Source organism: Monodon monoceros, unplaced genomic scaffold (genome assembly GCF_005190385.1).
Source record: "Monodon monoceros isolate NGI ecotype Baffin Bay Population unplaced genomic scaffold, NGI_Narwhal_1 Super_Scaffold_9, whole genome shotgun sequence".
Taxonomy (NCBI): Eukaryota; Metazoa; Chordata; class Mammalia; order Artiodactyla; family Monodontidae; genus Monodon; species Monodon monoceros.
The window spans coordinates 51,542,922-51,555,741 of record NW_021703786.1 but is presented as its reverse complement, the minus strand read 5'-3'; the positions used below and the strand labels follow the sequence as shown (position 1 = coordinate 51,555,741).

At 56.9% G+C, this 12,820-nt stretch overlaps 1 protein-coding gene across 5 annotated transcripts in view; it reads left to right on the top strand.

Moving 5' to 3' along the window:
* ABR (ABR activator of RhoGEF and GTPase) overlaps positions 1-12,820 on the top strand; it is a 180,332-nt gene that overhangs the window by 161,105 nt on the left and 6,407 nt on the right. For all 5 annotated transcript variants that reach the window (XM_029212802.1, XM_029212798.1, XM_029212799.1 and 2 more), the window contains 5 exons: positions 7,804-7,863; positions 8,122-8,231; positions 8,924-9,063; positions 10,142-10,276; positions 11,552-11,657. In XM_029212802.1, coding sequence (XP_029068635.1) covers positions 7,804-7,863; positions 8,122-8,231; positions 8,924-9,063; positions 10,142-10,276; positions 11,552-11,657 — 551 coding nt within the window. The remainder of the gene's footprint in view (positions 1-7,803; positions 7,864-8,121; positions 8,232-8,923; positions 9,064-10,141; positions 10,277-11,551; positions 11,658-12,820) is intronic.

Genomic DNA, 12,820 nt, shown 5'->3' with positions numbered 1-12,820 from the left:
AAAGGGCGTTGCTTTCTCCAGCCTGCATAGCCCAGTTTGTTCATTTGGTCTCTGAATATATTGATGGCGCACCTTCATGTGCTGGGCACTCCAGAGGCAGCCCAGGCAGAGGCCGTGCTCTCAGGGAACTTGCTGTCCATAGGAGAGTCCGGCAGTAAATGAGACCATTTTATGCTGCACAAGTACTGCAGGAAGATAAAATTGGGCAGCAGATTAGGTAATAAAGCAGAGGGGAGAGGCCTTGCTGGAAGAGATAATTCTGAACTAAGATTTCAATGACAAAAAGGATTCTTGAAAGATCCCGGGACAATGCCTTCCAGGCAGAGGTGAAAACCCCGCAGCCTGGGGGGACCGTGGTGTGTTCAGAGGCAGGCAGAGGCTGTGTGGAGCACAGGAAGTGACCTCGGACAGAGCGGGCAGCAGCCTTGCAGGCCTTGACGAGGAGATGGGCTTTTAATCTGAGTGCAGCAGGAAGCCACTGGGGAGTTTAAGCCCAGTTTTAGTGATGCTGACATGTTTTGATCCGGTGCTGAGTACCAGGCGTCATTCTTAGCTCATGATGTTAGGTGATAACCCACGAGGTGCTGTTAGGCTCAGAGAGTGACACGACGAGGTCCCACTGAGCGGCTTAGTGCAGGAAGTGCTTTTAGCCATCATGCCCCCCTGCCAAGGAGGAGGCCCAGGGCCCACTCGGGTTTGCGGCTATCTCTTGGTTGTCTGGGTGGTCATGGGGCCCCACTGGGGTCAAGGCTGTGTGCCCTCGATGGGGAGCTTCCGGGGGTGTAGAACCCAGCCTAGCAAGCTGTGCACAGAAATGGGCCCGCACGTGGGGCCTGGGAAGAGCCCACCAAGAGGCCCCTCAGAGCGGGTACAGGCAGTGGGTTTGCCAAGCCGCATTCTCACCAGCAGGCTCTGCGCCCAGACGGTGTTCCTGGCCTGGGCAGGGAGCATGAATTCAGCTTCAGAGAAGGACTTTCATAATTCTTACCAAACCGCTCTAAGTCCGGAGGGAGGCCGCTGAGCCCATGGCAGTCCTAAAGGCCCTTGGCCTTTCTTTCCGTGGCAGCAGCATAAGACTTCCCGGTCATACCTGGGGGAGCCCCTCGCTTGGGACTTTGACCTCTAAGGTGGCCCCTTCCCTTTGGGGACAGGGCTGCTGGGGGCTGCCCCTGTGTTGCTTTAGCCCTGACCAGTCCCTTTCCCGAGAGTGACCCTGTGCTCGTCAGCTGGTGGCCCTGAGCTGGGCGGGACAGCTTGCTGGCTGTTGGTTTGAGGCCTGGTTCTGGGGTGAAGTCTCCAGGCCGGGCAGGCAGTGGAGGGCAGGCCAACTCTGGGGAAGACGGGTCCCCGGGGCTGGGGGCAAGACGGGCCCTCTCCGAGTTCTGTCTGCAGCTGTGCCGGCCCGAGGGCTAAAAGCGTGGCGGCACAGAGGAGGCTGAGCCCTGGAATGCAGGGCGCTGGGGGGGGGCAGGTCACAGTGGGTTCTACAGGGCTAACCTGGCTTCAATAAACGCCTCATTCAGAGCTGCTAAACCCTTCCCATACGTGGGCCTCAGGGAACTGCACAGTTCCGGGGGGCAGGGGAGGCAAGCGGAGGCGAAGTGGCCTCATCCCGGTGCCTGGAAGGACAGTGTGCACAGGCCTTCCATGTGGCTGTCCTGGAGAGGGTGCCCGACCCTGCAGGGCCAGGGCTGCAGGGACAGAGCTTGCTTGACCTTATGGTGGGGGGGCCCCTGGGAAAATGGGCTAAGTTTACTAAGGCTGACCTTGGTCTCCCCTAAACCAGCTGCTGAGCTAGAAGCCAGGATACAGGCCCCAGCGCCCCCTCCCACTCCGCCCTGCCTCTCTTGAGTTTCTCTCAAGTGGCCACGTTGATGGAACCCTCCAGTACCCTTCCCGGGGCAGGGGGAGGGGAGGCAGGCTCTTGGCAGTGCCCTGTTTTTTCCCCCGGTTGCCAGCCCTACCGTGCCTCTCACGCCTGTGGTCTGCCCCAATGACAGGCTGGTTTTGGTGTCCCAAGGGGACCAGCCCAGAGCATGTGCATGCACTTGGGGGAGGGCAGGAGAAGGCCAGCCGGGGCCGCCACCGTGGCCACTGACCTGGGAGCCACAGGAAATGTCCCCCCGTCAGACAAAACACCCGGCTCAGGGCCTGGTCTCCACGGCCCAGCGCTCAGCCTCCGGCCGGGTCCCCAAAACACAGCCACACCTCTGCCTTCTATTCGGTGTCCTGTTCACCTGTGAGGGTGACAACTTCAGCTATACTATGGTTTACTGCACTTAGTTTTTATCAGCCCCCAGAACAACTCTGGGCTTCGAGTGAAGTCCATGCCACCAACCCAGGACAGGCCCAGGATGCCAGGCCCCAGGCCCAGAGGGCAGAGGGTAGAGCAGTGCTCAACAAAAGAAAGAGTGGGGCCGGGCCCAAGAGGGACAGGAGGTCAGGGGTTGTGCACAAGGAGGCGGGCTTCCTCAGGGCCTGTGCTGTGGAAATGACAGTGTGAGGTTTTGAGGGAAGAGGCTCAGCGCCAGGGGGCCACAGGGTGGGAAAGTGGGGTCTGGGAGCCCTTGGGAGCCCAGGTGAATACTGTTTTCACGGGTCCCTGTCACCCGCAAGCCCCCGTGTTACCTCCCAAAGTAACTGTGCGGCTGCTCTGTGCTCTGTGCTGGGACTGTAGCTGCCGGTTGTGACAGGTTATCCCACGCTGACCCCTCCTTGTGGATTGAGCCCCCGTGAGGGCCCGCAGGGAGGGGCGAGCTGCGTGGCGGAGGGAGTGTGGGATGGGGGGAGGACTGTGCCCGCCTTCCAAAGGACTCTGTCACCTACTAGGGGGAGCAGGAAGGGGGCCCCCAAACTCGCTGGTGCCTCTGAAATCCCAAGCACTAGGAAGTAGCCGTGGACAGCTCTGGAGCCAGAGAGGAGAACATTAGGGTCTCCTGCCCCAGGCTGGGGAGAAACGGGTGGGAGGAAGGGCTTAGACCCCTCAGAAGAGACCCCTGAGGACATTCCTGAAACGAAGGCCGCACCCACCACCTGGGGGGTGTTTGGGTGCACATAGAGCATCCTCCCCTGGCCTCAGGGCCTCAAATCCTCTCAGCCCCCTGCAAGGCTGGGGAGCCCATTTCCTGTCCTAAACGTGAGGCTGCTGAGGCCCAGGAACGTGAGGCAGCATCCCAGCCACCTGCCAGATTCTCTCTCAGACTCTGTGGACTCCTTGCCTGGGATGCAGGATTCCCATCGGGGGCCCAGGATGTTGTTGCAGGGGACCTGGGGGGTTCTCACGGGGACATCAGTCCCAGAGGGCAGCGGCTTCTCCACAGGAGAGGTCTGAATGTGCAGCCATGACCTGACCAGGTCTAAATGCAAAGGCAAAAAGGACATAATCGAGCTGCTCCCAGAGGCTGTGTTCAACCACTCGTTTATAACTTTCTCCGGGATGTTCTATGGCCTGCTTCTGTCTTCCGCCTGTGCTCCTTGGGGGGAGCCCCACTGCGTTTTTGTTACCTGTGTGGTGAAGGAGGGGCCCCTCTTGGGGGGTTTCCCCAGCCTGGCCCTTCGCAGCCCCATCTGTGTCACTACCTCAGGTGATCTGGTATCCCCCTGGTACCTGGTCCCCAGGCGGGGGGGCACAGCACCTATCGGCTGGGACTGGAGGGTGAGCGGTCAGGTGTTCCTGTCCACTGACATCCAGGGAGCTGGTTCCTCCACCCCCAGCGCTAATCTAATCAGGAAATAGCAAAGTCCACATTTCCCAGGGGTTATAAATAACCACAGCAATTCAGACAGCATTATTTCTCTGGAAAATGTGCCATGTCCCTCTCTACTCTGCACCCTCCCTTCTCTGTATTTAAATGACATCCTGAAATAGACTTGGTTTCTGGAGGCTGCTGGCCTCCTGGGAGACAGGGCTTCATTGTCAGGGCACCGAGGGGCTGGGCAGGCCTCCCCACGCGGGTGGCAGGGCCGCACCTGCAGACGGGATTTGGAATAGGGCGGTGGCAGGACTCACAGTAAAACACGACAGTGCCACCTTACCAGACCTGGCCTCAGACAGGCTGAAACAAGAGCAAACTGTGCAGGGGACGGGGTCCTAGCGTGGCAGGGAGGCAGAGGGGAACTGAAGGTTCCTGAGGCCTGGAGTTACCTGGGAAGGCTTTCTGGAAGAAGCAGGGCTGGGATTAGGCCTTAGCATCAGGGCTTGCTAAGGCCCTGTCTCAGATGTTCCCAGGAAAATGTAGGGTTGCTACTTGGCAGCTGGAATAGAAGTGATGGGGAGGGAAGGAATGAAAGAATTGTACTGGGGTTGGCCTGCCAGCACCCAGGTCAGCCTGTGGTGGCAGACCGTGGAGGGCCGATGTCTCCTTTCTAGATAAATAACGATCACAGCAGCTGCCTTGCCAAGAGGCAAGGGTGCCAGGCTAGGTGCAGTACACCTAGCTGGGCTGGGTAGGATCTTGCAGGCTTAGCTGGGGCGAGTCAGGGATTCTTGATTTTGTTCCCCAGCTCTCACTTCCTAGACGTGTAGCACTGGGCAAACTCCTCATTCTCTTTAAGCCTTGGTGTCTCATCTGTAGAAGGGGAGCAGCTAGAAAGGCTTAAACCTCATGGGCTTGTTATGGTGATTGATTGAGATGCTGTATGTCAGGGGTTTGTCACAGAGCCAGACTTGCAGGAAATGGCTCACAACACATCAGTCACTGTTACTGTTTCCCGTAGCAACACTCTGAGGCAGGTATGGACACCCCTGTAGGGAAATTGAGGTTCCAGGAGGTTAAGTGACTTACCCACATTCACACAGTTGAGTGGAAGAGTGAACATTTGGACCCAGGTCGGTCTGACTCTCATTCCCTGCACTTTCCCCACTTGGGCTATGTCCACATACCACTCAAGGACCCAGGGAGGGACCACTGGGTCAGTCCACAGCAGCGGCCAGGAGGTGCCAGGTCATGGGAGGCTAGGGCAGGGGAGGGGTACTAGGGGCCAGGACCACAGAATTGGCCTGAGGCTTATGCTGACGGCTGGAGAGAGCTGCATTAGAAGCAGGTGGTCATTCCAGAATGTGTGTCCCAAGGGTAGTATCTGCCCCAGTTGACGAAGAGCAGTGGAGATCTCTCTACTCCAGGTGGCCACTGCTCGAGGTCAGGGCTGGGGACAGACCAAGGCCCTGTGTCCAAGACCCAGGATTCAGGAGGGGATGAAGGAAGTGGAAGGAGCAGCCTGTGCCACAGGCCCGGTGAGGGTTGGGACAAAAAGTTTAGGGGAGGAAGGTTTCAGGGGCCCAGTAGGACTTGGCCCTGAGCCTTGTAGAATAGAGAGTCGGGGCAGCAGCCAGGCTGTGAGTCCCACACGCTTCCCTAGCATGTTTGAGGAGGTGTTCAGTCCTCTCCACACCACTCTCCCTCTGTCCTGTTCTCCAGGCTGGGCCTGGGCCCAGATGCAGGGCCCAGACCCTGTCGGAGGCTTGGGTGCCCCCTGTCCCCAGCGGGTGTGTGGGTGATAGAAGGTGTGGGGGTCTTACCTTGAGCTGTAAGAAGCACCGGGGCCCAGCCCACCCTGGACTGACTCGGGTCCAGCTTTCCTTTGTGGCGAGGGGCCTGTTAGAGCAGCAGTGTTCAGACTATGGTGCACATGCCCTGGGGGTGCAGAGACGGTCCAGGGGTATGAGGGCAGAAGAGTTTTAAAGCATTCAGCTTGCAGATCCTCAGCTCCCACCAGAGCTATTGCCAAAAAGCGACCCGCCAGAGAAGGGCCTTGCACCACCACCTCGCTCTGCAGCGGAGCCCGAGGCTTCCTGGGGGACTCGGCTCAGGGCTCCCAGGCCTCCTGGGTGGCAACAGAGGGGCCACTTGAAGTGCTGATGTAGGAGCTGAGAAAGTAAAAGACTCTAAAAGCTGGGTTTCCGACCCTTTCACAAGTCACGTGGTTTCCAGTTCTTTCTTTCCACAAAAGTGATGGAAATGGTCAGCTGAGATCATTTAAAATAAATATTGATAATAGGTATCTATGCAATTTAAGGCAAATACAGAGGAAAGAGGTTCAGCCCCATCTACTGTATGTGAACAAGATGTTTCATCCTTTACATCTTTAAACACCAAACCAAGGGACTTCCCTGGCGGTCCAGTGGTTAAGACTCCACGCTTCCTCTGCAGGGGGCATGGGTTCTATCCCTGGTTGGGGAAATAAAATCCCACAAGCTGCACTGTGCGACCAGGGTAAAAAAAAAAAACAACAAAAAAAAACCAAGATCTTTAAGCAATACTAAATGCTAATTAAATCATGTCACTCCCTGGGTAAAAATCTTGGTGGAGTCTCATTAGAATAAAACTTTAATTAAAAAAATGAAATAAAAATTAAAACAGTATTGATGCTAAAACCCCATTTCACCCTAGCAAATATTTGTATACATACATGAACTAAAACAGAAAAAAATGCTCTACCCATCTCATTAAGCGATGCAATTCCACCAGAATGGTACTTTGCTGCTGAATATTTATTAAAATTTGTACTGTGTTGGTCAAATTTTTTATTATGTCCTGCTAATCATTGTAATAACTAACCCAGAATATGTTTCGAACATTTGGAGCCTAGTGGTCTCAGGAGATCTTTCATTTCCATCTATTCAGACATTTTTGTTGAAGCAATATATAATAGGGTGAGGAATAAAAGACTTTAAAAAAGAAAAATGCAAACTAGGGCATAATTCTTTGGGAGAAATAGACTAGAAACACAAAATCAAAGAGAAAAAGGAACGTTGCAGGGTTTCTACAAGGGAAAGAAGAACTTGTTTATGTGTTTTTTAAATGGATGATGGTGGATATCAAATCACTATGGAATTTGGATTCCACTGAATACATTTAAAAGAATGATGTAACAGTTTTATTTTAAGATGTAAATATTCACATTATTCTGGAAATTATATTCTTCGCAGCTATTTAAACTTGCTCTGGAAATATTCACATGTTGACTTAAAAATGTGCCAGGGTGTGCATTGTTTTTCCAAATTACTTTATGGATGCACAGGGAAAACAGTTTGAAGGCCACTGAGCCAGAGAAACGGAGTCCCGTTTGATCACCTGTGGATGTCTCTGCGCTTCCCCCTGCCATCTCCACTTCCCTGGGGCTCCTGCCCAGTTTGGGGGCCTCCTCTACAGAGTGTCTGCTTTCTGGGAGACCAGCCATTTACCCGTTATCTTACTGAGTCTTCACGACAGTCCAGCAAGGCAGGTTCTTTACTGGCTGCAGTGAACAGATGAAACAAATGAGGTTTAGCAAGGTGAAAACTTCCCAAGGTCACACAGTCGGCAGTGGCAGAGCTGGGATTCAGACCCTGGGCTCTTCACCTCCACGTGGCACCACCTCCCGTTCGCCACCTCCAGGTACACGGGCTACATCCCCTGCTGTCAACTCCAGTTCAGGAAGTTGAGCAAGTTGCTGATGGTTTGTGAGCCTCGGTTTCTGCATCTGTGAAATGGGGTGATAATACCCATCTCGCAGGGTGGGGTCAGGAGTGAATGAGAGGTGATGGGTGAATGTGCCTAAGAGCGCACCCCACCTCCCTCCCAGAGTGGGGGCAGTCCTGCACTAGCCAGGGCAGGAGGGGCCTGGGGGCTGGAGCCCCCGAAGGACTGATGTCAAGATAAGCATCAGCCCCCAGTTCCATCTTCCTGACCTTTTAGCCAACTTCTGAGCTGTGGCTGAGCAGCAGGGAGAGCTCTGGCTTGGTCTCAGCTGTCATATCTCTCCCTCTCTCTCTCTCTCTCTCTCTCTCTCTCTCACACGTTCTCTTTCTTTCTTTCTTTGCAGCTGGATCCACAAACTGTAGAAACGAAGAACTGGCACACAGATGTGATTGAGATGAATGGGGTGAGCCCAGAGAGATAGGAAGTGTCTGCACAGTGGGTGGGCAGCCTGGCCTCTGCTGGTGCCCTGTGGGGGGCTGTCGGACCCCCGCCTCCTTAGCCCAGCCCCTCCCCCCCTCCTCTGCCTCCACCCCTCTCGCTCCCACCCTGTAGGTGTTTCAGGGAGCCCTGGGTGGGAGAGGTAGCCCTTGTTTGCAGTCCTGGGGGGCACTCCTTGGGCACTCATGCCCTGGGGGATTGTACCTGCCTTGCCCCCAACCAGATCAAAGTGGAATTCTCCATGAAATTCACCAGCCGAGACATGAGCCTGAAGAGGACCCCGTCCAAAAAGCAGACCGGCGTCTTCGGTGTGAAGATCAGCGTGGTGACCAAGTAGGTGCTGCGCCCGGGGTCCCTGCCAGCCCTGCCCTCCAGGCCCCCCGCCCTTGTCTGGCCCCTCAACAATCACTTTCCAGTTCAGCAGTCACAAGGGCCAGTTTGGAGGGCAAAGGTGGCCTGCAGAGGTGTGTCCTCTGCCTCCCACGATGCTTTAGAAATAAATGAGCTGGCGCTTAAGCACTGGGAGACTGCACGTGAAGGTCCCAGATGGTCAGCTTCTTGTAATAGGTGGGGAGATCTGACACCTGTAGGCCCGTGTCTTGGTGTGACGGTGGCAGGCTGGAATCCAGGAGTGGCTGCTCCTTGGGAGAGGGCACCCTTCAGCCCCCCTGCCCTCCCCTTGTCTCCAGGACCTGGCCCACCCCCCTCTGTAGGTAACCTGCTGGGTGCCCCCATAGCATTTGAATCTGAGCCCTCTGTTCTGAGGAACACTCTTTCTTTAGTCTTTGGGTTGATCTCCTAAAACTTCCTCCCTCCCACCTTTGTCCCCTGCTGTCCCTCAGCTGCAGGCAGGCTGTTGGGGGGTGGGGTGGCGTGGCCTCTTTCTCAGCCCTCTCCTTGCCCCCCACCTCCTGATCCCAGAAGCCAGAGCTCTCTAAGGCCAAGGTTTGCAGAGAAGGGGTACATATAGCTATCACTGGGGGGCTCCCTCCATCCTCCCTCCCCTCACATCCCCTCCCCACCAGGCGGGAGCGCTCCAAGGTGCCCTACATCGTCCGGCAGTGCGTGGAGGAGGTGGAGAAGAGGGGCATCGAGGAGGTTGGCATCTACCGGATATCAGGGGTGGCCACAGACATCCAGGCGCTGAAGGCCGTCTTTGATGCCAGTGAGTCTGGGAGGCCCAGCTGGGCAGCAGCGGGGAGGCGGCGCTCCGGCAGGCTCGTGGGGCTGGGAGGAGAGCGCAGCAGAAGCGGGAGGCTTCTCCACGGAGAGGCCTCCACGAGCCAATGGCAGAGGGGCCTCGGTCTGTGAACTGCAGCCCAGCACGGCATGGGGTGATCCCCTGCCCTCCAGTCTCTCCTCCATCACTACAGATTAGGCAGCTGAGCCTCAGAGAGGCCAAGTCACTTGCCCAGGATTACTCAGTATATAGGCTTTGAGCCTGATTTAAACTCAGATCTTTCGGGTTCCAGAGTCCGTGTTCCTGGCTTTCTTGCTGGCTCCCTGGTGCCCGGTGGGCTGCAGGGAAACTAAAGGGCTTTGAGCCTGGGTTGGCTGACACGGGCACCTCCACCTTCTCCCAGGCCCCCAGTGCCCTCTGGGAGGAGCATTGCTGCCTCTCGCTTTGACTGTAGGCTCCTTGGTGGTGGCGCCTGGCCTTCCTGGTTCTTTCCCCTACCTCGCCGTTCAGGCTGCAGCCACAGCACACCCAGTAGTCAGGACACCTGAACTGGCCGGGCAGTGCTCATTCCATGGGAGCTGAGAGGGGGCCTGGTGGGTGTCCCTGGGCAGCTGCCCGGCAGACGTGTTCGGGGAGCCTGGGGTGGGGAGCTGGGGACGTGCTGGCACACGGCTCCTCTGTGCCACCTGGAAGCTGAGGCTTTGTCGGAACATGATTTTAGGTATAAAAAATGCACAGCGCCTTCCAGAGAGGAGCTTAGCAGTGGGGAGATTCCAGTTGGAAGGAGGGCATGTGACACGTGGTGTGAGTGTGGCTCCAGGACTCTGGACGATGATCTATGCTCCCCTCCCCCCACAGAGCTGAGTCACAGGCCACCTGTGGACCCTACCTACATCCTGCCATTCCTGGGGAGAGCAGACCAGAGACAGCGTGGGGGTGTCCCGGGCAAGCTGTCTCAGGATGGATAGAGGGACGGAACAGGGCTACCTGCCCAGCTGAGGGCTGCGTGGGGGGCGGAGGTGGCTCAGCCAGCACAGCCCCTGACATCCCGTCTCCCCTACAGATAACAAGGACATCCTGCTGATGCTGAGTGACATGGACATCAACGCCATCGCTGGCACCCTCAAGCTATACTTCCGGGAGCTGCCCGAGCCCCTCCTCACAGACCGACTTTACCCAGCCTTCATGGAGGGCATCGGTGAGCCTCCAGTGGGGGCCTGAGGGCTGGGCTGAGCCAGGCCTCCCTGACCAGTAAAGAGTGAGAGAGGAGGGCGTCCCTGGTGGCGCGGTGGTTGAGAGTCCGCCTGCCGATGCAGGGGACACGGGTTCGTGCCCCGGTCTGGGAAGATCCCACATGCCGCGGAGCGGCTGGGCCCGTGAGCCATGGCCGCTGAGCCTGTGCGTCCAGAGCCTGTGCTCCGCAACGGGAGAGGCCACAACAGTGAGAGGCCCGCGTACCGCAAAAAAAAAAAAAGAGTGAGAGAGGAGATCTGTGGCTTCCCTTGCTTGTTGATCTGCCCACTGCATAGGGCCGTGTGGCTGAGTGGCCTGGAGGGCAAGGTGTGGCCTGCTGGGGCCTCATCTGGAGGCTGGACCCTCTCTCCCCTGCCCCTTTCCCGTCTCATCCCTCTGGGCTGCCCTCTGTGCTTCCTCTTTGGACACTGACCTCCTTGCCTAGAAACCCAGGCATCCAGGGAAATCTGCCCTGAGGTGGGTGGTCAGGGGCTGGTGCCCTGGGGCCAAGAAGAAGTGAGCAGGCGTACACTTGACATGGCCTGTACCGAGCCTTCCAAAAGGAGCCCTGTCTCATCTCTGACCTATGCCCAGGGTGGGGAGGAAGCTGGGAGCCCTGGCTGGCAGGGCTCCGGCCTCTACCCACCTGGGCCAAATCCTGGCCTGGGCGCATCCGTCCTGCCTTGTCTTCTGGGTTGAATCACAGGAATGAGGAGCCCATGGAAGGCAGCTCACTGCTGGGCTCCGGCAGTGGAGGTGCTTGAAGAAGAACATTCAGGGAATTCCCTGGTGGTCCAGTGGTTAGGACTCTGTGCTCTCACTACAGAGGGCCTGGTTTCGATCCCTGGTCAGGGAACTAAGACTCCACGAGCCGCGTGGTGCGGCCAAAAAAAGAGAGAGAGAACATTCATGCCATGACATCACTGTCTTAAACTCAGCCTTACAGTCCAGGTATGGGGAATGGCTCCAGCCCCAAAGGCCTCTGCAGGGAGGTGAAGAACAGTGTCTGCTGAACCACCAGCCTGCCTCCTCGCTGAGTTACAGGTTGTGGTGGGGCCTCCTGTAGGAACCTCCAATAGCCCACTGTTGGGGAAATACCAGGCCCTTCCCTGCAGGGTCTGCTCCCCTGACCCCCTGCATACTGGGCTTTCCCGCAGTGTCCTGTAGCCTCCTGACCACAGGAGGCTAAGGCCTCCCTGCCCAGAGCCAAGCCCCGCCCCAGCCCCTTCTCTCCCCACAGCCCTGTCAGACCCTGCTGCCAAGGAAAACTGCATGATGCACCTGCTCCGCTCCCTGCCAGACCCCAACCTCATCACCTTCCTCTTCCTGCTGGAACACTTGAAAAGGTAATGGGGAGGGGCCCAGTCCAGGGGAGGGGGCAGGGAGCCAGGGCAGGCTTCAGCTGCGGGGAGGACACATCCGCCGAGGAACCCACATCCTCCGTGCCTCCAAGTGGGTGCTGGTGTCTGCTGAGACACCATAGCAGGGTGAGAGTTTGCTCTTCAAATCCTTGTGTTCACATTCTTCTCTTTTGAGAAATATTTGGGTCCTAATGGCAACCTCAAATACTGGCTAGAGAATGCTTAGAAAGGCAGGGCTAGAGCCAAGGACTGTAGGTGGATTTTACAGTCAGTAGGTCATTCGGTCCACTTAGCATTTTTTAAACGGAGTAGGAGGGACAGCCTTGGGGTGCCTATTGTTCTGTTCAGTTACGCACGTTGCGTGTGCTGGATGCTCAGGTCAGACGTGTGTGTGTGTGTGTGTGTGCGCGCACGCGCGCGCGTGTGCTTGTGGGTCACAGTCAAAAAAATTTGAAGCCCGCTGGTCTTGACCCACAGCTCATCGAACAGATAGGGAATCTGAGTCCCCAGCCCAGCAGGGACTTGCCTGGGGTCAGCAGCAGCTCTGCCCTTAGAAGCCACATCTCCCAGATCCTCAACTACAGCCCTTCTGACCTTCTCCTCTGCCTCCTCCACAGTCAGGTCAAACCAACAGCTGCTCAAGTTATGCCTGCAGCAAAGTTCATACTGGAAGCTAGCCCTGACGGTGACCTTGCACTCACTTTTGAGTCCGGGACTGGTCCCAAGGTGTGAGTGGGGAGGAAAAGTCCCCAGGCGTCCCTTAAGTCCATTTGCCACCCGGGACCAGGGAGCCCCTGGTGAGGGGCCGTGAGCACTCAGGCCCAGGCTCCCAGTGGCGGCTCGGCCACCAGGCCAGGCCAGGCTCTGGAGGGCCAGAGACCTGGGAACGCCTGGGCTGCTGTCTTGTTTTTCCCATTATGAGACATTTTCCCTCTGGTTTGGCCAGGACCAAAGTCCCAACCAATTCCCAAATAGTTTGGCGAGCACTGTGGGGAGGACACACAGAGGAGGAATGGGAAGGAAAATTCATTAGGTTTTCCACCCTGGGAACCGGGCACACTCTGTTCCCACATCTGGGCCCTGGCCGCCGGTGTGTGTGTTTGTGTGTGTGTGTGTGTGTGTGTGTGTGTGTGTGTGTGTGTGTGTGT